Here is a 25,021-nt window from a genome sequence, read left to right as displayed (position 1 = left end):
CTCAAGAACATGGGGACATCCATGGAGACATCTCAGGAATGCCTTGGGGACACCTTGGGGACACCTCAGGGACATGGGCACATCCATGAAGACACCTCAGGAACACCTCAGGGGCACCTCAGGGACATGGGGACACCATAGAGACATGAGAACATCCATGGAGACACCTCAGGGGCACCTCAGGGACATGGGGACACCATGGAGACACTGCAGGGACACCATGGGGACATGAGAACATCCATGGAGACACCTGGGGACACCTCAGGGACATGGGGACATCATGAGGACACCATGGAGGCATGAGAACATCCATGGAGACACCTCAGGAACATCTCAAGAACATGGGAACATCTATGGAGACACCTCAGGGACACCTCAGGAACATCTCAGGAACACCTCAGGGACATGGAGACACCTCAGGAACATGGGGACACCTCAGAGACATGGGGACATCCATGGGGACACCTCAGGAACACCTTGGGGACACCTCAGGGACATCTCAGGAACACCTCAGGGACATGGGCACACCATGGGGACAAGCATGGGGACATGAGAACATCCATGGGGACATCTCAGGGACACCTCAGGGACATGGGGACACCACGGGGCCATGGGGACATCCATGGGGACACCTCAGGAACACCATGGGGACATGAGAAAAGCGAGACCTCCCCATGGGGACACCCTTGGGGACACCACAGGGACACCGCAGGGACACTTGGAGGTGTGTGGTGGTTCCTGGTGGTCCAGGGCGGCCATGGGGACCGGCGGTGGAGCGGCGGTGGCCTCAGGGACACGGTGCCACCTTTGTCACCATCTCCAGGTACGGCTTCCTGCTGGACAAGGCCCTGATCATCTGCAAGCGCCGCGGGGACTCCTACGAGACCAAGGACGTGGTGGACCTCCAGAGCCACCAGCTCCACGACGGTGACCTCGAGCCTCGCGATGGCAAGAAGGTACCGGGGACACCGTGGGGACATCAGGGGGACATCAGGGGGACATCAGTGTCCAGGTTCCTCCAGTCCCAAAGGAACCAGGTGGACACAGGTGTCCAGTCTTGTGGATCTCAGGAACCTGGTCACTGGTGGATACTGGTGTCCAGTTCCAAGTGGTCCCAAGTGTCCAGGTCCTGGTGGACCCCAGGTCCTCTTCCCGATGACCTCAGAGGTCCAGGTGTGGTGGATCCCAGGATTTTGGTTCCTGGTGGGTTCCAACATCCTGGTCCCTGGTGACCCCAAAACCCCATTCCCTGGTGGATCCCCAAAATCTGGTCCCTGGTGACCCCACACTCCCATTCCCTGGTGGTCCCCAGGTCCTCTTCCCCATGACCTCAGAGGTCCAGGTCTGGTGGATCCCAGGATTTTGGTTCCTGGTGGACCCCAGCATCCTTGTCCCTGGTGGATCTCCATAATCTGGTCCCTGGTGGACCCCAAAACCCCATTCCCTGGTGGATCCCCATAATCTGGTCCCTGGTGAACCCCAAAACCTCATTCCCTGGTGGATCCCAAGATGCTGGTCCCTGGTGGTCCCAAATGTCTAGATCTGGTGAACTCCAAAACCCCATTCCCTGGTGGTCCTCAGATCCTCTTCCCCATGACCTCAGAGGTCCAGGTGTGGTGGATCCCAGGATTTTGGTTCCTCGTGGTGCCAACATCCAGGTCCCTGGTGGTCACAAATGTCCAGATCTGGTGAACCCCAAAACCCCATTCCCTGGTGAACCTCAAAATCCCATTCCCTGATGGACCCCCAAATCCTGTTCCCTGATGGACCCCAACACCAAGGTCCCTGGTGGTCCCAAATGTCCAGATTTGGTGGACCCCAAAACTGTGTTCCCTGATGGATCCCAGGATCCTTTTCCTTGGTGGACCCCAAAACCCCATTCCCTGGTGGATCTCCAAAATCTCGTCCCTGGCTCACCCTCATGTCCACCTCCTCAGTGGCCACCCCACCACCCGATGACGCCAGAGGTGGAGGGTGGTGACCCCAATGTCCCCACGTGACCCGGCCCCATTTGGGGGGGCATGGCTGACCCCACCCCACCCCACCCCACAGTGGTCCCACACCTTCATGCTGCTGGACATGGCCGGGCTGCCGGACTACGAGCTCTTCTTCAAGACGCGCGAGCTGAAGAAGAAGTGGCTGGAGCAGTTCGAGATGGCCCTGTAGGTGGCCCTGTCCCCACCCAGGAGGTGCCACCTGCCCCACCGCGTGCTCCTGGGGACGCCCGGGCTGTCCCCACCAGACCCAGGTCCCTCCCCGTGTCCGGCAGGTCCAACATCTTCCCTGAGAACGCCCTGGCTGATGGACACGACTTCCAGATGTTCTCCTTCGAGGACACCACATCCTGCAGGGCCTGCCAGATGTTGCTGAGGTAGGAACCCAAAATTTTGTCCACGTGGTCCTGGAGAGGCCATGGAGGGGTTGGGAGAGGAGGAAACCCCCAGGAGGGTGGAGGTGGGTGGGACACGTCCTTGGGGTGGTGAGGTCAAGGTGGAAGTTGGTGATGGAGGGGCTGGTGGCATCATGGGAAGGTCAAGGTCAAGGTGGGTCAAGCCTTGGAGGGTGGTCAAGGAGATCCTTGGGGGTCAAGGAGATCCTTGGGGGTCAAGCTCTGAGTGACCACGAGGTGGGTCAAGGTTGGGTTGGAGTCATGGTGGGTCAAGGTGGGTCAAGACCAAGGTGGGTCAAGGCTGGGTAGAAAATGACAAGGTGGGTGAAGACCAAGATGGGTCAAGATTGGATGGAGGTCAAGGCCAAAGTGGGTCAAAGTTGGGTTGGAGTCAAGGCGGAACAAGGTTGAGTGGAGACCAAGGTGGGTCAAGGTTGGGTGGAGGTCAGGAGGTCCAGGTGGGTCAGTGGTGGGTAGAAAACAACAAGGTGGGTGAAGACCAAGGTGGGTCAAGATTGGGTGGAAGTCAAGACCAAAGTGGGTCAAGATTGAGTAGAAAACAACAAGGTGGGTGAAGATCAAGGTGGGTCAAGGTTGGGTTGGAGGTCAAGGCCAAAGTTGGTCAAGGCCAAAGTGGGTCAAGGTTGGGTGGAGTCAAGGTGGGTCAAAGTTGGGTGGGGGTCAGGAGGTCCAGGTGGGTCAATGGTTGGGTAGGAAGTTACAAGGTGGGTCAAGACCAAAGTAAGTCAAGGGTTGGTTGGAGGTCAAGACCAAAGTGTGTCAAGGCCAAGGTGGGTCAAGGTTGGTTTGAAGTCAAGGTGAGTGAAAGTTGGGTGGAGACCAAGGTTGGGTGGAGGTCAGTAGGTCCAGGTGGGTCAATGGTTGGGTAGGAAGTTACAAGGCGGGTCAAGATCAAAGTGGGTCAAGGTTGGGTGGAGGTCAGGAGGTCAAGGTGGGTCAATGGTTGGGTGGAGGTCAAGACCAAAGCGGGTCAAGGTTGGGTGGAAGCCAAGGTGGGTCAAGGTTGGGTGGAGATCAAGAGGTCAAGGTGGGTCAATGGTGGGTAGAAAATTACAAGGAGGGTGAAGACCAAGCTGGGTCAAGGTTCGGTGGAGGTCAAGGCCAAAGTGGGTCAACCATGGACTGGTCAGTCCTGGGTGGGCTCAGGGCAACCATAGACTGGCCAGTCCTGGACTGGGCAGTCCCGGGTGGCCTTGGGTGGGTGTGGGGCACATCTGGTGGTGTTCTCCGTGACCATGACCTCGTGTACTCCCCGTGTCCCCAGGGGCACCTTCTACCAGGGCTATCGCTGCAGCCGCTGCCGAGCCCCCGCCCACAAGGAGTGCCTGGGGCGCGTGGGGACCTGCAGCAAGGCCGGAACTGGTGAGCGGCATCATGGGATTGGGGAGGGGCATTGTCGGATTGGGGAGGGGCATTGTGGGATGGGGAGGGGCATGGTGGGATACAAGATGGCTGACATTGAGCACTTTAGGATACAAAATGGCTGACAGCACAGGGTATTGTGGGATACAAGATGGCTGACATATAGCAGGGCATTGTGGGATACAACATGGCTGCCACTGAGTATCATAGGATACAAAATGGGTGACATTTAGCAGGACATTGTGGGATACAAGATCGCTGACACTGAGCACTGTAGGATACAAGATGGCTGACAACAAAGGGAATTGTGGGATACAAAATGGCTGACATTTTGGAGGGCATTGTGGGATACAACATGTCTGACGTTTTGCAGAGAATTGTAGGATACAAGATGGCCAACATTTAGCAGGGCATTGTAAGATACAATATGTCTGACACTGAGTATCATAGGATACAAGATGGCTGACATTTAGCAGGGCATTGTGGGATACAAGATGGTTGATAGCGCAGCATATTGTGAGATACAAAATGGCTGACACTGATCATTATGAAATGCAAGATGACTGCCCAAGCAGGGAACTGTGGGATACAAGATGGCTGCCAAAGCAGGGAATTGTAGGATACAAGATGGCTGACATTTTGCAGGGAATTGTGGGATACAACATGGCTGACATGCAAGGCAATGTGGGATACAAGATGGCTGACGCAGCACAGGGCATTGTGCCATACAAGATGGCTGACACTGAGTAGCATAGGATACAAAATGGTTGACACAGCAGAGGGCATTGTGGGATGCAAAATGGCTGATGCTAAGCATTATAGAGTACATGAAGGCTGACAGCACAGGGCATTGTGGGATATAAGATGGCTGACAGCACAGCGCATTGTGGGATACAAAATGGCCGACGCTGATAATTATGGGATATAATATGGCTGACACCGCAGGGCGGTGTGGGATACAACATGGCTGACACTGTATCATAGGATATAAAATGGCTGACATTTAGCAAGGAATTGTGGGATACAAGATGGCTGACAGTAAGCATTATAGAATACAAGATGGCTGACAGCAGGGCATTGTGGGATACAAAATGGCTGACACTGATAGTTACAGAATACAAGATGGCTGCTAAAGCAGGGCATTGTGGGATACAAGATGGTTGACACTGATCACTGCAGAATACAAGATGGCTGCTAAACCAGGGTATTGTGGGGTACAACATGGCTGACATTGAGTATCATTCGATACAAAATGGCTGAGATTTAGCAAGGCATTGTCGGATACAAGATGGCTGACATTTAGCAGGGCATTCTGGGATGCAAGATGGCTGACATTTAGCCAGGGATTGTGGGATACGACGTGTCTGACACTGAGTATCATAGGATACAAAATGGCTGACAATTCGCAGGACATTCTGGGATACAACATGGTTGACAGTAAGCATTATGGAATACAAGACGGCTGACATTGTGGGATACAACATGGCTGACATTTAGCAGAGTATTCTGGGATGCAAGATGGATGACACTGAGTAGCATAGGATACAAAATGGCTGACATTTAGAAGCGCATTGTGGGATACAACATGGCTGACACTTAAAATTACGGAATACAAGATGGCTGCTAAGGCAGAGACTTGTGGGATACAAGATGGCTGACAGCACAGGGTATTGTGGGATACAAGATGGCTGACACTGATCACTATGGAATACAAGATGGCTGCCAAAGCAGGGCATTGTGGGATACAAATGGCTGACATTTAGCAGGGTATTTTGGGATACAAAATGGCTGCCACTGAGTAGCACAGGATACAAAAGGGCTAACACAGCTCAGGGCATTGTGAGATACAAAATGGCTGACACTGAGTATCACAGGATACAAAATGGCTGACATTTAGCAGGGCATTGTGGGATACAAGAGGGCTGACAGTAAGCATTATAGAATACAAGATGGCTGACATTTAGCAGGGCATTGTGGGATACAAGAGGGCTGACACTTAAAATTATGGAATACAAGATGGCTGCTAAAGCAGGGCATTGTGGGATACAAGATGGCTGACAGCACAGGGTATTGTAGGATTCAAGATGGATGACACTGAGTAGCATGGGATACAAAATGGTTGACACAGCAGAGGGCATTGTGGGATGCAAAATGGCTGACACTGATAATTACGGAATACAAGATGGCTGCCAAAGCAGGGCATTGTGGGAAACAAAATGGCTGAGATCATGCTGGGAATTGTAGGATACAAGATGGCTGATATTTAACAGGGCATTGTGGGATACAACATGGCTGACACTGCGTATCATTCGATACAAAATGGCTGACAATTCGCGGGGCATTGTGGGATACAACATGGCTGATGCAGCGTATCATTCGATACAAAATGGCTGACAATTTGCAGGGCATTGTGGGATGCAAGATGGCTGACGCTGCGTATCATTCGATACAAAATGGCTGACAATTCGTGGGGCATTGTGGGATACAAGATGGCTGATACTGCGTATCATTCGATACAAAATGGCTGACAATTCGCGGGGCATTGTGGGATACAACATGGCTGACACTGCATATCATTCCATACAAAATGGCTGACAATTCGCGGGGCATTGTGGGATACAAGATGGCTGACGCTGCGTATCATTCCATACAAAATGGCTGACAATTTGCGGGGCATTGTGGGATACAACATGGCGGACGCTGCGTATCATTCGATACAAAATGGCTGACAATTTGCGGGGCATTGTGGGATACAACATGGCGGACGCTGCGTATCATTCGATACAAAATGGCTGACAATTCGCAGGGCATTGTGGGATACAACATGGCTGACACTGCGTATCATTCCATACAAAATGGCTGACAATTCGCGGGGCATTGTGGGATACAAGATGGCTGCCAAAGCAAGGCACTGTAGGATACAAGATGGCCGACATGGAGCAAGGCATTGTGGGATGCCGTAATGGCAGCCACCCGCTGAGCCTGATTCAATGCAAGCATTCATTAAGAGAGGAATTAATTAATCGCTGCATTAATTACGGCTGGGGCTAATTAATCCATCATTAATTAGGGGGTGGAGTCACTGGATGTTGTTAATTAGTGGTAGATTAATTCCCTTTAATTAATTAGGGCGAGGGCTAATTAATCCATCATTAATTAAGGGATGGACTAATTATCCTCAGCCCTAATTACCCCAACACGAATTAATAGAGGGGCTAATTGCCATATCATTAATTAGGGGATGAACTAATTACCATATCATTATATAGGGGATGGACTAATTACCCAAACATTAATTAGCAGAGGGACTAATTACTATATCATTAGTTAGACTAATTACCCCAATGTTAATTAAGAGCCAGGCTATTTACAATATTATTAATTACGAGATGGACTAATTACCCCAACATTAATTAGGAGAGAGGCTAATTTCCATATCATTAATTAGGGAATGGACTAATTACACTCAGTCCTAATTACCCCACCATTAATTAGGAGAGGGGCTAATTACCACATCATTAATAAGGGGATGGACTAATTACCCTTAGCCTCAATTACCCCAACAACAATTAATTAATCGAATTATTCCTTTAATAATTCAGGAAATTAATGACCAATTCCCCCATCATTAATAAAATGGGCGCTAATTACTCCTCATTAACACAAGCACAATCTAATTACCTCATCACTAATTAAGAAAACCCCTAATTAACCCTCCCTAATTAATTCTCTTCCCCACAGATCCCGGATCGGGCGGACGGAAGGTACCAAAAACCCCAAAAACGGGGGGGGGAGGGGGCGCCTCGGGATGAACCAAAACCCCCAGATTTGGGGGGGGATTTTTAGCAGGGGGATCCCCGGGGGTTTCCTGGGGGGATTTTTGGGGTTCGGGTTTGAATTTTGGGGTCCCGGGTGTGATTTTGGGGCCTGGATTGGAATTTTTGGGGTCGAAGTTGGGATTTTGGGGTCCCGGGTTGGGATTTTTGGGGTCCCGGGTGGGATTTTGGGGCCTGGATTGGAATTTTTGGGGTCCCGGGTGGGATTTTTGGGGTCCCGGGTGGGATTTTGGGGTCCCGGGTTGAGATTTTTGGGGTCCCGGGTGTGATTTTGGGGCCTGGATTGGAATTTTTGGGGTCGAAGTTGGGATTTTTGGGGTCCCGGGTGTGATTCTTGGGCCTGGATTGGAGATTTTGGGGTCCCGGGTGGGATTTTTGGGGTCCCGGGTGGGATTTTGGGGCCTGGATTGGAATTTTTGGGGTCACAAATTGGGATTTTTGGGGTCCTGGGTGGGGTTTTGGGGTCCGGGTTGGGGGTCTGGGGGTCAGGGCGTTTCTAGGGTCCCAAGTTGGGATTTTTGGGGTCCCGGGTGGGATTTTGGGGCCTGGATTGGAATTTTTGTGGTTGAAGTTGGGATTTTGGGGTCCCGGGTTGGGATTTTTGGGGTCGAAGTTGGGATTTTGGGGTCCCAGGTGGGATTTTGGGGTCCCGGGTGTGATTTTGGGGCCTGGATTGGAATTTTTGGGGTCGAAGTTGGGATTTTGAAGTCCCGGGTTGGGATTTTGGGGCCTGGATTGGAATTTTTGGGGTCCCAGGTTGGATTTTTGGGGTCCCGGGTGTGATTTTGGGGCCTGGATTGGAATTTTTGGGGTCGAAGTTGGGATTTTGGGGTCCCGGGTTGGGATTTTTGGGGTCCCAGGTGGGATTTTGGGGCCTGGATTGGAATTTTTGGGGTCGAAGTTGGGATTTTTGGGGTCCCGGGTGTGATTTTTGGGCCTGGATTGGAGATTTTGGGGTCCCGGGTGGGATTTTTGGGGTCCAGGTGTAATTTTGGGTCCCGGGTGGGGTTTTTTGGGTTCAGGTTGCGACTTTTGGGGTCCTGGGTGGGGTTTTGGGGTCCGGGTTGGGGGTCTGGGGGTCAGGGCGCTTCTAGGGTCACAAGTTGGGATTTTTGGGGTCCCGGGTGTGATTTTTGGGCCTGGATTGGAGATTTTGGGGTCCCGGGTTGGGATTTTTGGGGTCCCGGGTGGGATTTTGGGTCCTGGATTGGAATTTTTGGGGTCGAAGTTGGGATTTTGGGGTCCCAGGTGGGATTTTGGGGTCCCGGGTGTGATTTTGGGGCCTGGATTGGAATTTTTGGGGTCGAAGTTGGGATTTTGAAGTCCCGGGTTGGGATTTTTGGGGTCCCGGGTGGGATTTTGGGGCCTGGATTGGAATTTTTGGGGTCCCAGGTTGGATTTTTGGGGTCCCGGGTGTGATTTTGGGGCCTGGATTGGAATTTTTGGGGTCGAAGTTGGGATTTTGGGGTCCCGGGTGGGATTTTTGGGGTCCCAGGTGGGATTTTGGGGCCTGGATTGGAATTTTTGGGGTCCCAGGTGGGATTTTGGGGTCCCGGGTGGGATTTTGGGGCCTGGATTGGAGATTTTGGGGTCCCGGGTTGGGATTTTTGGGGTCCCGGGTGGGATTTTGGGTCCTGGATTGGAATTTTTGGGGTCGAAGTTGGGATTTTGGGGTCCCAGGTGGGATTTTGCTGTCCCGGGTGTGATTTTGGGGCCTGGATTGGAATTTTTGGGGTCGAAGTTGGGATTTTGAAGTCCTGGGTTGGGATTTTTGGGGTCCCGGGTGTGATTTTGGGGCCTGGATTGGAATTTTTGGGGTCGAAGTTGGGATTTTGGGGTCCCGGGTGGGATTTTTGGGGTCCCAGGTGGGATTTTGGGGCCTGGATTGGAATTTTTGGGGTCGAAGTTGGGATTTTGGGGTCCCTGGTGTGATTTTGGGGCCTGGATTGGAATTTTTGGGGTCGAAGTTGGGATTTTGGGGTCCCGGGTGTGATTTTGGGGCCTGGATTGGAATTTTTGGGGTTGAAATTGGGATTTTGGGGTCCCAGGTGGGATTTTTGGGGTCCCGGGTGGGATTTTGGGGCCTGGATTGGAATTTTTGGGGTCGAAGTTGGGATTTTGGGGTCCCGGGTGGGATTTTTGGGGTCCCAGGTGGGATTTTGGGGCCTGGATTGGAATTTTTGGGGTCCCAGGTGGGATTTTGGGGTCCCGGGTGGGATTTTTGGGGTCCCAGGTGGGATTTTGGGGCCTGGATTGGAATTTTTGGGGTCCCAGGTGGGATTTTGGGGTCCCGGGTGGGATTTTGGGGCCTGGATTGGAATTTTTGGGGTCCCGGGTGGGATTTTTGGGGTCCCGGGTTGGGTTTTTGGGGTCCCCAAACCCCTCTTCCCCCCAACTCACGGGGGTCTCCTTCTCCCCCTCCAGAACAAATCGCAGCGCCCGGGACCCGAAAAGAAACGGGGGGAGCTGGGTGAGCAATTTGGGGGGTCCCCCCCCTCCCAGGAGAAATTTTGGGGGTCCTGACCCCACCAGTTGAAATTTGGGGGTCATGACCCCCCCCCCCGAGCCCAAATTTGGGGGTTCTTGACCCTCCCTGAGTTGAAATTTGGGGGGATTTGGGGGTCCTGACCCCCCCCCACCCGAGGTCAAGTTTTGGGGGTTCCTACCCCCACCAGGTGAAATTTTGGGGGGTCCCCAACCCCACCCCCCCCCCCCCACCCCCGACGAAATCTGGGGGTCCTGACCCACCCTGAATTGAAATTTGGGGGGGGGGGGGTTTAGGGGGTCTTGACCCCCTCAGTTCAAATTTTGGGGTCCCAATCCCCCACCAGGTGAAATTTGGGGGTCGTCCCCCCCCCCTCAGGACAGATTTTGGGGGGTTTTGGGGGGGTCCTGAATCCCCCAAGTTCCAATTTGGGGGTTCTGACCACCCCTCCCCCCCCCCCCCCCCCCAGTTCAAATTTTGGGGGTCCCTGGTTGGTTTTGACCCCCCCAAATCCATTTTTGGGGTTTTTGACTCCCCCCAAATCCATTTTTGGGGGTCCCGGGGGGGTTTTGGACCGTCCCAAATTCATTTTTTCGACCCCCCCCAAATCCATTTTTGGGGGTCCCTGGCAGTTTTGACCCCCCCCAAATCAATTTTTGGGGTTTGTAACCCCCCTCAAATCCAATTTTGGGGGTCCCAGGTTGGTTTTGTCCCCCCCAAATCCATTTTTGGGGGTCCCGGGGGGGTTTTGGACCGTCCCAAATTCATTTTTTCGACCCCCCCCATCCATTTTTGGGGGTCCCGGGGGGTTTTGGAGCCCCCCAAATCCATTTTTGGGGGTCCCTGGCAGTTTTGTCCCCCCCAAATCCATTTTTGGGGGTTTTGTCCCCCCCAAATCCATTCTTGGCGGTCCCAGAGGGTTTCTGACCCCCCCAAATCCATTTTTGGGGGGTCCTAGAGGGTTTTGGGGCCGCCCAAATCCATTTTTGGGGGTCCCGGGGGGGTTTCTGACCCCCCAAATCCATTTCTGGGGGTCCCGGGGGTTTTGACTCCCCCAAATCCATTTTTGGGGGTTTTGGACTTGCCCCAAATCCATTTTTGGGGGTCCCGGCGAGGTTTTGGGGCCCCCCCAAATCCATTTTTGGGGGTCCCAGAGGGTTTCTGACCCCCCAAATCCACTTTTGTGGGTCCCAGGGGGTTTCTGACCCCCCCAAATCCATTTTTGGGGGGTCCCGGGGGGTTTTGGAGCCCCCCAAATCCATTTTTGGGTGTCCCCGGGGGGTTTCTGACCCCCCCAAATCCATTTTTGGGGGTCCCTGGTTGGTTTTGTCCCCCCCAAATCCATTTTTTGGGGGTTTCTGACCCCCCCAAATCCATTTTTGGGGGGTCCCAGAGGGTTTCTGACCCCCCAAATCCACTTTTGTGGGTCCCAGGGGGTTTCTGACCCCCCAAATCCATTTCTGGGGGTCCCGGGGGTTTTGACTCCCCCAAATCCATTTTTGGGGGTTTTGGACTCGCCCCAAATCCATTTTTGGGGGGTCCCAGAGGGTTTCTGACCCCCCAAATCCACTTTTGTGGGTCCCAGGGGGTTTCTGACCCCCCCAATTCCATTTTTGGGGGTCCCGGGGGGGTTTCTGACCCCCCAAATCCATTTCTGGGGGTCCCGGGGGGTTTTGGAGCCCCCCAAATCCATTTTTGGGTGTCCCCGGGGGGTTTCTGACCCCCCCAAATCCATTTTTGGGGGGGTCCCGGGGGGTTTTGGAGCCCCCCAAATCCATTTTTGGGGGGTCCCGGGGGGTTTTGGGGCCCCCCAATTCCATTTTTGGGTGTCCCGGGGGGGGTTTCTGACCCCCCCAAATCCATTGCTGGGGGACCCGGGGGGGTTTTGACTCCCCCAAATCCATTTTTGGGGGTTTTGACTCCCCCAAATCCATTTTTGGGGGTTCCCGGGGGGGTTTTGGAGCCCCCCAAATCCATTTTTGGGGGTCCCAGGGGGTTTCTGACCCCCCAAATCCATTTCTGGGGGTCCCGGGGGGGTTTCTGACCCCCCCAAATCCATTGCTGGGGGTCCCGGGGGGGTTTTGACTCCCCAAATCCATTTTTGGGGGTTTTGGACTCCCCCCAAATCCATTTTTGGGGGTTTTGGACTCCCCCCAAATCCATTTTTGGGGGTTCCCGGGGGGGTTTTGGAGCCCCCCAAATCCATTTTTGGGGGTCCCAGGGGGTTTCTGACCCCCCCAAATCCATTTTTGGGGGTCCCGGGGGGCTCCTGACTCGGGTTTTTGCCCCCCCCCCCAGGGCTCCCCAAAATGGAGAGCACCCAGCCCTACCTGGGGGTGCCGCCCCCCCCGGGGGTCCTGGCCCCGCCCCTTCGCCTCAGCCCCGGTGACGTCATCGAGGTGACGGCGGCCGAGGCCGAGGAGCTCTGGTGGCAGGTGGGGGATGGGGGGGGAACCCCAAAAATTGGGGGGGGGGTGTGTCCCCTAAAATTGGAGGGGGTCCCCAAAAATTGGGGGGTGGGGCTGAAATGGGAGCCCTGAAATGGGGGGGGGGGTCCTGAAATCGGGGTTGGGGGGGGGGGGGGGGTTCTAAAGTGAGAGTGGGACCCCTGAAATGGGGAGGGGGGCTCCTGAAATGCGGGGGGGGGGGGGGGTGGAATGGGACCCCCAAATTCGGGGTTGGAATCCTAAAATGGGGGGGGGGGGGGTGGTCTTGGAATTGGGGGGGAGACCCCAAAAATGGGGGGAGGTTCTAAAATGGGGGGGTCCCCAAAAATTGGGGAGAGGCCTGAAATTGAGGGGGGGGCCTGAAATTGGGGAGGGTCCCCAAAAATTGGGGTGGGGTCTGAAATGGGGAGGGGGCTCCTGAAATGGGGGGGGGGTGGAATGGGACCCCCAAATTTGGGGTTGGGACGCCTGAAATGGGAGGGAATCCTAAAATGGGGGGGGGGGTCCTGAAATTGGGGAGGGGGTCCTGAAATTGGGGGGGTCCTAAAATGGGGAGGGGGTCCTAAAATTGAGGAAGAATCCTGAATTGGGGGGTCCTAAAATGGGGGGGGGTCCTGAAATTGGGGAGGGGGTCCTAAAATTGGGGGTGGATTTGACCCCTAAAATGGGGGGGGACCCCTGAAATGGGGGGATGCTGAAATTGGGGCGGGGGGAGAGGTCCTAAAATGGGGGAGGGGGGTCCTAAAATGGGAGCCCTGAAATGGGGGGGGGGGGGTCCTGAAATGGGGGGGGGGTCCTAAAATGGGGGCGTGGGGGTCTCAAAATGGGGGGTGGGGTCCTGATATGGGGAGGTGGCTTCCAGATGGGGGGGGGTCCTGAAATGGGGAGGGGGCCCTGAAATTGGGGAGGGGGCTCCTGAAATGGGGGGGGGTGGAATGGGACCCCCAAATTTGGGGTTGGGACGCCTGAAATGGGAGGGAATCCTAAAATGGGAGGGGGGTCCTAAAATGGGGAGGGGGTCCTAAAATTGGGGAAGAATCCTGAATTGGGGGGGGTCCTAAAATGGGGAGGGGGTCCTAAAATTGGGGGTGGATTTGACCCCTAAAATGGGGGGGACCCCTGAAATGGGGGGCTGCTGAAATTGGGGGGGGTCCTAAAATGGGGGAGGGGGGTCCTAAACTGGGAGCCCTGAAATGGGGGGGGGGGGTCCTGAATTGGGGGAGGGGGGTCCTGAAATTGGGGAGGGGGCTCCTGAAATGGGGGGGGGTGGAATGGGACCCCCAAATTTGGGGTTGGGACGCCTGAAATGGGAGGGAATCCTAAAATGGGGGGGGGTCCTGAAATTGGGGAGGGGGTCCTGAAATTGTGGAGGGGGGGTCCTGAAATTGGGGAGGGGGCTCCTGAAATGGGCGGGGGTCCTAAATTGGGGGGACCTCAAAAATGGGATGGGGGAGTCCTGAAATGGGGGGGGGGGTGGGACCCCTGAATTGGGGGGTCCTGAAATGGGGGCGTCCAAAAATGGGGGGCGTCCAAAAATGGGGGGGTCCCCAAAAAATTGGGGCGGGGTCCTGAAATTGGGGAGGGGTCTCCTGAAATGGGGTTGGGACCCCTGAAATGGGGAGGGGGTCTCCTGAAATGGGGGGGGGGTCCTGAAATTGGGGGGGGGCCTGAAATGGGGAGGGGGCTCCTGAAATGGGGGGGGGTGGAATGGGACCCCCAAATTTGGGGTTGGGACGCCTGAAATGGGAGGGAATCCTAAAATGGGGGGGGGGGGTCCTGAAATTGGGGAGGGGTCTCCTGAAATGGGGTTGGGACCCCTGAAATGGGGAGGGGGCCTCCTGAAATGAGGGGGGGGCCTGAAATTGGGGAGGGTCCTGAAATTGGGAGGGGGGGGGGTCCTGAAATGGGGAGGGTCCCCAAAAATTGGGGGGGTGGGGCCTGAAATGGGGAGGGGTCCTGAATTGGGGGGGTGGTCCCAAAAATTGGGGGGGGGGGGTCCTAAACTGGGAGCCCAGAAATGGGGGGAGCTCCTAAAATGGGGGGGGGGGGAACCAAAAAATGGGGGGGGGTCCTGAAAAATGGGGAGTGGTCCTAAAATGGGGAGGGGGCTCCTGAAATAGGAGGAGACCCCAAAAATGGGGAGGGGGCTCCTACAATGGGACCCCTGAATTGGAGCGGGGGTCCTAAAATGGGGAGGGGGCTCCTAAACCCCTTTGGGGGGGTCTCGGGACCCCCCCCCAAATTTTCCCCCCAATTCTTGGGGAGGGTCTCAGAGCACCCCAAAAATGACAGAAGACCCCCCCCCCAAAATCAGGAGCAAAAACCCTCAAAAATTAAAGGAACCCCCCCAAAATTTCGGGGAGACCCCGCCCCAAATTCCTGGGGGTCTCCCCACCCCTTTGGGGGTCTCGGGACCCCCCTGGACCCCCCCAAATTTCCCTTTTTAGTCATTGGGGAGGGGTCTCAAAACACCCCAAAAACCAAGAGGGACCCCCCAAAAATTTAAAGGAACCCCCCCCAAAATTTCGGGGAGACCCCGCCCCAAATTCCTGGGGGTCTCCCCACCCCTTTTTGGGGGTCTCGGGACCCCCCCGGACCCCCCCAAATTTCCCTTTTTAGTCATTGGGGAGGGTCTCAAAACACCCCAAAAATGACAGAAGACCCCCCCAAAATCAGGAAAAAAAACCCTCAAAAATTAAAGGAACCCCCCCAAAATTTCGGGGAGACCCCACCCCAAATTCCTGGGGGTCTCCCCACCCCTTTGGGGGTCTCGGGACCCCCCCGGACCCCCCGAATTTGCCCCCAGGGTCGGAACGTGGCCAGCGGGGAGCTGGGCTGGTTCCCCAGCGGCGCCGTCAGACCTTTCGTGGCCGTGAGTTTTTGGGGGGACCCCCACCCCAAAAAAAAAAAACCCCCCCCAAAAAATTGTTTTGGGGGTGCCCCCCAATTTGGGGAGGGGGTTTGGGGGGGGTTGGAGACCGTTCTGATCCCAAATTTTGGGGTTTTTGTCTCTTTTTTGTCGCAGGCGCCGCTGCCGGATCTGTCGGCGTATCCGTGGTAAGGGGGGGGGGACCCCAAAATTTGAGATTGAACCCCAAAATTCTGCCCGGAACCCTAAAATTCACACCTGGAACCCCAAAATTCTGCCCTGAAACCCAAAATTCACACCTGGAACCCTAAAATTCTGCCCTGAACCCTAAAATTTACAGCCAGGACCCCAAAATTTGCACAATAGACCCCAAAATTCTGCCCGGAAACCCCAAAAATTTGCACCTGAACCCCAAAAATTTGCACCCGGACCCCCAAAAAATCTGTTTTGGACCCCAAAATTTGCGCCTGGGACCCCAAATTTCACACCCAGGACCCCAAAATTTGCACAATGGACCCCAAAATTCTGCCCGGAAACCCCAAAAATTTGCACCTGGAACCCCAAAAAATCTGTTTTGAAACCCAAAATTCTGCCCGGAAACCCCAAAAATTTGCACCTGAACCCCAAAAATTTGCACCCGGACCCCCAAAAAATCTGTTTTGGACCCCAAAATTTGCGCCTGGGACCCCAAATTTCACACCCAGGACCCCAAAATTTGCACAATGGACCCCAAAATTCTGCCCGGAAACCCCAAAAATTTGCACCTGAACCCCAAAAATTTGCACCCGGACCCCCAAAAAATCTGTTTTGGACCCCAAAATTTGCGCCTGGGACCCCAAATTTCACACCCAGGACCCCAAAATTTGCACAATGGACCCCAAAATTCTGCCCGGAAACCCCAAAAATTTGCACCTGAACCCCAAAAATTTGCACCCGGACCCCCAAAAAATCTGTTTTGGACCCCAAAATTTGCGCCTGGGACCCCAAATTTCACACCCAGGACCCCAAAATTTGCACAATGGACCCCAAAATTCTGCCCGGAAACCCCAAAAATTTGCACCTGAACCCCAAAAATGTGAACCCGGAACCCCAAAAAATCTGGTTTGAAACCCAAAATTTGCACCTGGGACCCCAAAAATTTGCACCTGAACCGCAAAAATTTGAACCTAGAACCCCAAAAAATCTGTTTTGAACCCCAAAATTTGCGCCTGGGACCCCAAATTTCACACCCAGGACCCCAAAATTTGCACAATAGACCCCAAAATTCTGCCCGGAAACCCCAAAAATTTGCACCTGAACCGCAAAAATTTGAACCCAGAACCCCAAAAAATCTGTTTTGAAACCCAAAATTTGCGCCTGGGACCCCAAAAATTTGCACCTGAACCCCAAAAATTTGCACCCGGACCCCCAAAAAATCTGTTTTGAACCCCAAAATTTGCGCCTGGGACCCCAAATTTCACACCCAGGACCCCAAAATTTGCACAATAGACCCCAAAATTCTGCCCGGAAACCCCAAAAATTTGCACCTGAACCCCAAAAATTTGCACCCGGACCCCCAAAAAATCTGTTTTGGACCCCAAAATTTGCGCCTGGGACCCCAAATTTCACACCCAGGACCCCAAAATTTGCACAATGGACCCCAAAATTCTGCCCGGAAACCCCAAAAATTTGCACCTGGAACCCCAAAAAATCTGTTTTGAAACCCAAAATTCTGCCCGGAAACCCCAAAAATTTGCACCTGAACCCCAAAAATTTGCACCCGGACCCCCAAAAAATCTGTTTTGGACCCCAAAATTTGCGCCTGGGACCCCAAATTTCACACCCAGGACCCCAAAATTTGCACAATAGACCCCAAAATTCTGCCCGGAAACCCCAAAAATTTGCACCTGAACCCCAAAAATGTGAACCCGGAACCCCAAAAAATCTGTTTTGAACCCCAAAATTTGCACCCGGGGACCCCAAAATTCCCACCTAAAACCCCAAAATTCGCACCTGAACCCCAAAATTCTGCCCTGAAAACCCCAAAATTTGCACCTGAACCCCAAATTTCACACCCAGGACCCCAAAATTGGCACCTGGGACCACAACATTTTTACATCTGGGACCCCGAAATTCACATTTGGGACCCCAAAAATTTGCGGATGAACCCCAAAATTCTGCCCTGAAAACCCAAAATTTGGTCATGGGACCCCAAAATTCGCACCTGAACCCCAAAATTTGGACCTAAAACCCCAAAATTCGCACCTGGCACCCCAAAATTCTGTCTTGGAGCTATGGAGGGTCCTGGGTGTGATTTTGGGGTTTTTTGGGGTCCAGGTGAGAATTTTGGGGTCCGGGTCGGGATTTTTGGGGTGTTTTTGGGGTGCCGGGGGTTTTTGGGGGGTCCCGGGTCGGGTTTTTGGGGTGTTTTTGGGGTGTTTTTGGGGTGCCGGGGGTTTTCGGGGCTCCCGGGTGTGATTTTTGGGGTGATTTTGCCCGTTTTTAGGTTTGGGGGGTCCCTGGAGCGCTCCGAGGCTGAGCTGTTGCTGTCCCCCCCCGGGTGGGGATTTTGGGGTGTTTTGGGGTCCCGGTTGAGGTTTTTGGGGTCCCGATCGGGGATTTTTGGGGTCCCGGGGGTTTTCAGGGGATCCCGGGTGTGATTTTTGGGGTGATTTTCCCAAATTCGGCAGCTTCGGGGGGTCCCTGGAGTGCTCCGAGGCCGAGCTGTTGCTGTCCCCCCCGGGTTGGGATTTTTGGGGTCCCTGGTTGGGATTTTGGGGTGTTTTGGGGTCCCGGTTGAGGTTTTTGGGGTCCGGATTGGGATTTTTGGGGTTCCGGGGTGTTTCAGGGCTCCCAGGTGTGATTTTTGGGGTGATTTTGCCCGTGTTTAGGTTCGGGGGGTCCCTGGAGTGCTCCGAGGCTGAGCTGTTGCTGCCCCCCCGGGTTGGGATTTTTGGGGTCCGGGTTGGGATTTTTGGGGTCCCGGTTGAGGTTTTTGGGGTCCGAATCGGGGATTTTTGGGGTCCTGGGGGTTTTCAGGGCTCCCGGGTGTGATTTTTGGGGTGATTTTCCCAAATTCGGCAGCTTTGGGGGATCCCTGGAGCGCTCCGAGGCCGAGCTGTTGCTGTCCCCCCCGTGTTGGGATTTTGGGGTCCGGGTCGGGATTTTGGGATGTTTTTGGGGTGTTTTTGGGGTGTTTTTGGGGTCCCGGGGTGTTTCGGGGCTCCCAGGTGTGATTTTTGGGGTGATTTTGCCCGTGTTTAGGTTCGGGGGGTCCCTGGAGCGCTCCGAGGCCGAGCTGTTGCTGTCCCCCCCCGTGTTGGGATTTTTGGGGTCCGGGTCGGGATTTTGGGATGTTTTTGGGGTGTTTTTGGGGTGTTTTTGGGGTGTTTTTGGGGTGCCGGGGGTTTTCGGGGCTCCCGGGTGTGATTTTTGGGGTGATTTTGCCCGTTTTTAGGTTCGGGGGGTCCCTGGAGCGCTCCGAGGCCGAGCTGTTGCTGTCCCCCCCGGGTTGGGATTTAGGGGTCCGGGTCGGGATTTTGGGATGTTTTTGGGGTGTTTTTGGGGTGTTTGTGGGGTCCTGGGTTTTTCGGGGCTCCCAGGTGTGATTTTTGGGGTGATTTTGCCCGTGTTTAGGTTCGGGGGGTCCCTGGAGCGCTCCGAGGCCGAGCTGTTGCTGTCCCCCCCCGGGTCGGGATTTTGGGGTCCGGGTTGGAATTTTTGGGGTGTTTTGGGGGTGTTTTGGTGACCCGGGGGTTTTCAGGGCTCCCGGGTGTGATTTTTGGGGTGATTTTCCCAAATTCGGCAGCTTTGGGGGATCCCTGGAGCGCTCCAAGGCCGAGCTGTTGCTGTCCCCCCCCGGGTCGGGATTTTGGGGTCCGGGTCGGGATTTTGGGATGTTTTTGGGGTGTTTTTGGGGTGTTTTTGGGGTGTTTTTGGGGTGCCGGGGGTTTTCGGGGCTCCCGGGTGTGATTTTTGGGGTGATTTTGCCCGTTTTTAGGTTTGGGGGGTCCCTGGAGCGCTCCGAGGCTGAGCTGTTGCTGTCCCCCCCCGGGTGGGGATTTTGGGGTGTTTTGGGGTCCCGGTTGAGGTTTTTGGGGTCCCGATCGGGGATTTTTGGGGTCCCGGGGGTTTTCAGGGGATCCCGGGTGTGATTTTTGGGGGTGATTTTCCCAAATTCGGCAGGTTCGGGGGGTCCCTGGAGTGCTCCGAGGCCGAGCTGTTGCTGTCCCCCCCGGGTTGGGATTTTTGGGGTCCCTGGTTGGGATTTTGGGGTGTTTTGGGGTCCCGGTTGAGGTTTTTGGGGTCCGGATTGGGATTTTTGGGGTTCCGGGGTGTTTCAGGGCTCCCAGGTGTGATTTTTGGGGTGATTTTGCCCGTGTTTAGGTTCGGGGGGTCCCTGGAGTGCTCCGAGGCTGAGCTGTTGCTGCCCCCCCGGGTTGGGATTTTTGGGGTCCGGGTTGGGATTTTTGGGGTCCCGGTTGAGGTTTTTGGGGTCCGAATCGGGGATTTTTGGGGTCCTGGGGGTTTTCAGGGCTCCCGGGTGTGATTTTTGGGGTGATTTTCCCAAATTCGGCAGCTTTGGGGGATCCCTGGAGCGCTCCGAGGCCGAGCTGTTGCTGTCCCCCCCGTGTTGGGATTTTGGGGTCCGGGTCGGGATTTTGGGATGTTTTTGGGGTGTTTTTGGGGTGTTTTTGGGGTGTTTGTGGGGTCCTGGGTGTTTCGGGGCTCCCGGGTGTGATTTTTGGGGTGATTTTGCCCGTGTTTAGGTTCGGGGGGTCCCTGGAGCGCTCCGAGGCCGAGCTGTTGCTGTCCCCCCCCGTGTTGGGATTTTTGGGGTCCGGGTCGGGATTTTGGGATGTTTTTGGGGTGTTTTTGGGGTGTTTTTGGGGTGTTTTTGGGGTGCCGGGGGTTTTCGGGGCTCCCGGGTGTGATTTTTGGGGTGATTTTGCCCGTTTTTAGGTTCGGGGGGTCCCTGGAGCGCTCCGAGGCCGAGCTGTTGCTGTCCCCCCCGGGTTGGGATTTAGGGGTCCGGGTCGGGATTTTGGGATGTTTTTGGGGTGTTTTTGGGGTGTTTGTGGGGTCCTGGGTTTTTCGGGGCTCCCAGGTGTGATTTTTGGGGTGATTTTGCCCGTGTTTAGGTTCGGGGGGTCCCTGGAGCGCTCCGAGGCCGAGCTGTTGCTGTCCCCCCCCGGGTCGGGATTTTGGGGTCCGGGTTGGAATTTTTGGGGTGTTTTGGGGGTGTTTTGGTGACCCGGGGGTTTTCAGGGCTCCCGGGTGTGATTTTTGGGGTGATTTTCCCAAATTCGGCAGCTTTGGGGGATCCCTGGAGCGCTCCAAGGCCGAGCTGTTGCTGTCCCCCCCCGGGTCGGGATTTTGGGGTCCGGGTCGGGATTTTGGGATGTTTTTGGGGTGTTTTTGGGGTGTTTTTGGGGTGTTTTTGGGGTGCCGGGGGTTTTCGGGGCTCCCGGGTGTGATTTTTGGGGTGATTTTGCCCGTTTTTAGGTTTGGGGGGTCCCTGGAGCGCTCCGAGGCTGAGCTGTTGCTGTCCCCCCCCGGGTGGGGATTTTGGGGTTGTTTTGGGGTCCCGGTTGAGGTTTTTGGGGGTCCCCGATCGGGGATTTTTGGGGTCCCGGGGGTTTTCAGGGGATCCCGGGTGTGATTTTTGGGGTGATTTTCCCAAATTCGGCAGGTTCGGGGGGTCCCTGGAGTGCTCCGAGGCCGAGCTGTTGCTGTCCCCCCCGGGTTGGGATTTTTGGGGTCCCTGGTTGGGATTTTGGGGTGTTTTGGGGTCCCGGTTGAGGTTTTTGGGGTCCGGATTGGGATTTTTGGGGTCCCGGGGTGTTTCGGGGCTCCCAGGTGTGATTTTTGGGGTGATTTTGCCCGTGTTTAGGTTCGGGGGGTCCCTGGAGTGCTCCGAGGCTGAGCTGTTGCTGCCCCCCCGGGTTGGGATTTTTGGGGTCCGGGTTGGGATTTTTGGGGTCCCGGTTGAGGTTTTTGGGGTCCGAATCGGGGATTTTTGGGGTCCTGGGGGTTTTCAGGGCTCCCGGGTGTGATTTTTGGGGTGATTTTCCCAAATTCGGCAGCTTTGGGGGATCCCTGGAGCGCTCCGAGGCCGAGCTGTTGCTGTCCCCCCCCGTGTTGGGATTTTGGGGTCCGGGTCGGGATTTTGGGATGTTTTTGGGGTGTTTTTGGGGTGTTTTTGGGGTGTTTGTGGGGTCCTGGGTGTTTCGGGGCTCCCGGGTGTGATTTTTGGGGTGATTTTGCCCCGTGTTTAGGTTCGGGGGGTCCCTGGAGCGCTCCGAGGCCGAGCTGTTGCTGTCCCCCCCCGTGTTGGGATTTTTGGGGTCCGGGTCGGGATTTTGGGATGTTTTTGGGGTGTTTTTGGGGTGTTTTTGGGGTGTTTTTGGGGTGCCGGGGGTTTTCGGGGGCTCCCGGGTGTGATTTTTGGGGTGATTTTGCCCGTTTTTAGGTTCGGGGGGGTCCCTGGAGCGCTCCGAAGGCCGAGCTGTTGCTGTCCCCCCCGGGTTGGGATTTAGGGGTCCGGGTCGGGATTTTGGGATGTTTTTGGGGTGTTTTTGGGGTGTTTGTGGGGTCCTGGGTTTTTCGGGGCTCCCAGGTGTGATTTTTGGGGTGATTTTGCCCGTGTTTAGGTTCGGGGGGTCCCTGGAGCGCTCCGAGGCCGAGCTGTTGCTGTCCCCCCCCGGGTCGGGATTTTGGGGTCCGGGTTGGAATTTTTGGGGGTGTTTTGGGGGTGTTTTGGTGGACCCGGGGGTTTTCAGGGCTCCCGGGTGTGATTTTTGGGGTGATTTTCCCAAATTCGGCAGCTTTGGGGGATCCCTGGAGCGCTCCAAGGCCGAGCTGTTGCTGTCCCCCCCCGGGTCGGGATTTTGGGGTCCGGGTCGGATTTTGGGATGTTTTTGGGGTGTTTTTGGGGTGTTTTTGGGGTGTTTTTGGGGGTGCCGGGGTGGGGTTTTCGGGGCTCCCGGGTGTGATTTTTGGGGTGATTTTGCCGTTTTTAGGTTTGGGGGGTCCCTGGAGCGCTCCGAGGCTGAGCTGTTGCTGTCCCCCCCCGGGTGGGGATTTTGGGGTGTTTTGGGGTCCCGGTTGAGGTTTTTTGGGGTCCCGATCGGGGATTTTTGGGGTCCCGGGGGTTTTCAGGGGATCCCGGGTGTGATTTTTGGGGTGATTTTCCCAAATTCGGCAGGTTCGGGGGTCCCTGGAGTGCTCCGAGGCCGAGCTGTTGCTGTCCCCCCCGGGTTGGGATTTTTGGGGTCCCTGGTTGGGATTTTGGGGTGTTTTGGGGTCCCGGTTGAGGTTTTTGGGGTCCGGATTGGGATTTTTGGGGTCCCCGGGGTGTTTCGGGGCTCCCAGGTGTGATTTTTGGGGTGATTTTGCCCGTGTTTAGGTTCGGGGGGTCCCTGGAGTGCTCCGAGGCTGAGCTGTTGCTGCCCCCCCGGGTTGGGATTTTTGGGGTCCGGGTTGGGATTTTTGGGGTCCCGGTTGAGGTTTTTGGGGTCCGAATCGGGGATTTTTGGGGTCCTGGGGGTTTTCAGGGCTCCCGGGTGTGATTTTTGGGGGTGATTTTCCCAAATTCGGCAGCTTTGGGGGATCCCTGGAGCGCTCCGAGGCCGAGCTGTTGCTGTCCCCCCCGTGTTGGATTTTGGGGTCCGGGGTCGGGATTTTGGGATGTTTTTGGGGTGTTTTTTGGGGTGTTTTTGGGGTGTTTTTGGGGTGTTTGTGGGGTCCTGGGTGTTTCGGGGCTCCCGGGTGTGATTTTTGGGGTGATTTTGCCCGTGTTTAGGTTCGGGGGGTCCCTGGAGCGCTCCGAGGCCGAGCTGTTGCTGTCCCCCCCCGTGTTGGGATTTTTGGGGTCCGGGTCGGGATTTTGGATGTTTTTGGGGTGTTTTTGGGGTGTTTTTTGGGGTGCCGGGGGTTTTCGGGGCTCCCGGGTGTGATTTTTGGGGTGATTTTGCCCGTTTTTAGGTTCGGGGGGTCCCTGGAGCGCTCCGAGGCCGAGCTGTTGCTGTCCCCCCCCGGGTTGGGATTTAGGGGTCCGGGTCGGGATTTTGGGATGTTTTTGCGGTGTTTTTGGGGTGTTTGTGGGGTCCTGGGTTTTTCGGGGCTCCCGGGTGTGATTTTTGGGGTGATTTTGCCCGTGTTTAGGTTCGGGGGGTCCCTGGAGCGCTCCGAGGCCGAGCTGTTGCTGTCCCCCCCCCGGGTCGGGATTTTGGGGTCCGGGTCGGGATTTTGGGATGTTTTTGGGGTGTTTTTGGGGTGTTTTTGGGGGTGTTTTTGGGGTGCCGGGGGTTTTCGGGGCTCCCGGATGTGATTTTTGGGGTGGATTTTGCCCGTTTTTAGGTTCGGGGGGTCCCTGGAGTGCTCCGAGGCCGAGCTGTTGCTGTTCACCCCCCCGGGTGGGGATTTAGGGGTCCGGGTCGGGATTTTGGGATGTTTTTGGGGTGTTTTTGGGGTGTTTTTGGGGTGCCGGGGGTTTTTGGGGGTCCCGGGTCGGGTTTTTTGGGGTGATTTTGCCCGTGTTTAGGTTCGGGGGGTCCCTGGAGCGCTCCGAGGCTGAGCTGTTGCTGTCCCCCCCGGGTGGGGATTTTGGGGTGTTTTGGGGTCCCGGTTGAGGTTTTTGGGGTCCGGATTGGGATTTTTGGGGTCCCGGGGTGTTTCGGGGCTCCCGGGTGTGATTTTTGGGGTGATTTTGCCCGTTTTTAGGTTCGGGGGGTCCCTGGAGCGCTCGAGGCCGAGCTGTTGCTGTCCCCCCCGGGTTGGGATTTAGGGGTCCGGGTCGGGATTTTGGGGTGTTTTTGGGGTGTTTTTGGGGTGTTTGTGGGGTCCTGGGTTTTTCGGGGCTCCCAGGTGTGATTTTTGGGGTGATTTTGCCCTGTGTTTAGGTTCGGGGGGTCCCTGGAGCGCTCCGAGGCCGAGCTGTTGCTGTCCCCCCCCGGGTCGGGATTTTGGGGTCCGGGTTGGAATTTTTGGGGTGTTTTGGGGGTGTTTTGGTGACCCGGGGGTTTTCAGGGCTCCCGGGTGTGATTTTTGGGGTGATTTTCCCAAATTCGGCAGCTTTGGGGGATCCCTGGAGCGCTCCAAGGCCCGAGCTGTTGCTGTCCCCCCCCGGGTCGGGATTTTGGGGTCCGGGTCGGGATTTTGGGATGTTTTTTGGGGTGTTTTTGGGGTGTTTTTGGGGTGTTTTTGGGGTGCCGGGGGGTTTTCGGGGCTCCCGGGTGTGATTTTTGGGGTGATTTTGCCCCGTTTTTAGGTTTGGGGGGTCCCTGGAGCGCTCCGAGGCTGAGCTGTTGCTGTCCCCCCCCCCGGGTGGGGATTTTGGGTGTTTTGGGGTCCCGGTTGAGGTTTTTGGGGTCCCGATCGGGGATTTTTGGGGTCCCGGGGGTTTTCAGGGGATCCCGGGGTGTGATTTTTGGGGTGATTTTCCCAATTCGGCAGGTTCGGGGGGTCCCTGGAGTGCTCCGAGGCCGAGCTGTTGCTGTCCCCCCCGGGTTGGGATTTTTGGGGTCCCTGGTTGGGATTTTGGGGTGTTTTGGGGTCCCGGTTGAGGTTTTTGGGGTCCGGATTGGGATTTTTGGGGTTCCGGGGTGTTTCAGGGCTCCCAGGTGTGATTTT

General features: G+C 55.6%; 1 protein-coding gene across 1 annotated transcript in view; it reads left to right on the top strand.

Annotated features, from left to right (window-relative positions):
* The window catches only part of VAV1 (vav guanine nucleotide exchange factor 1), an 80,927-nt gene that overhangs the window by 36,963 nt on the left and 18,943 nt on the right, over nt 1–25,021 (top strand). The window contains exons 14-23 of the mRNA XM_058821415.1: nt 824–956; nt 2,053–2,162; nt 2,270–2,371; nt 3,675–3,772; nt 7,514–7,536; nt 10,033–10,078; nt 12,392–12,528; nt 15,347–15,412; nt 15,566–15,597; nt 24,660–24,728. Coding sequence (XP_058677398.1) covers nt 824–956; nt 2,053–2,162; nt 2,270–2,371; nt 3,675–3,772; nt 7,514–7,536; nt 10,033–10,078; nt 12,392–12,528; nt 15,347–15,412; nt 15,566–15,597; nt 24,660–24,728 — 816 coding nt within the window. The remainder of the gene's footprint in view (nt 1–823; nt 957–2,052; nt 2,163–2,269; nt 2,372–3,674; nt 3,773–7,513; nt 7,537–10,032; nt 10,079–12,391; nt 12,529–15,346; nt 15,413–15,565; nt 15,598–24,659; nt 24,729–25,021) is intronic.

This window comes from Ammospiza caudacuta, chromosome 29, assembly GCF_027887145.1.
Source record: "Ammospiza caudacuta isolate bAmmCau1 chromosome 29, bAmmCau1.pri, whole genome shotgun sequence".
NCBI lineage: Eukaryota > Metazoa > Chordata > Aves > Passeriformes > Passerellidae > Ammospiza > Ammospiza caudacuta.
The sequence above is the reverse complement of the archived record's forward strand: the minus strand, read 5'-3'. Positions and strand labels throughout refer to the sequence as shown.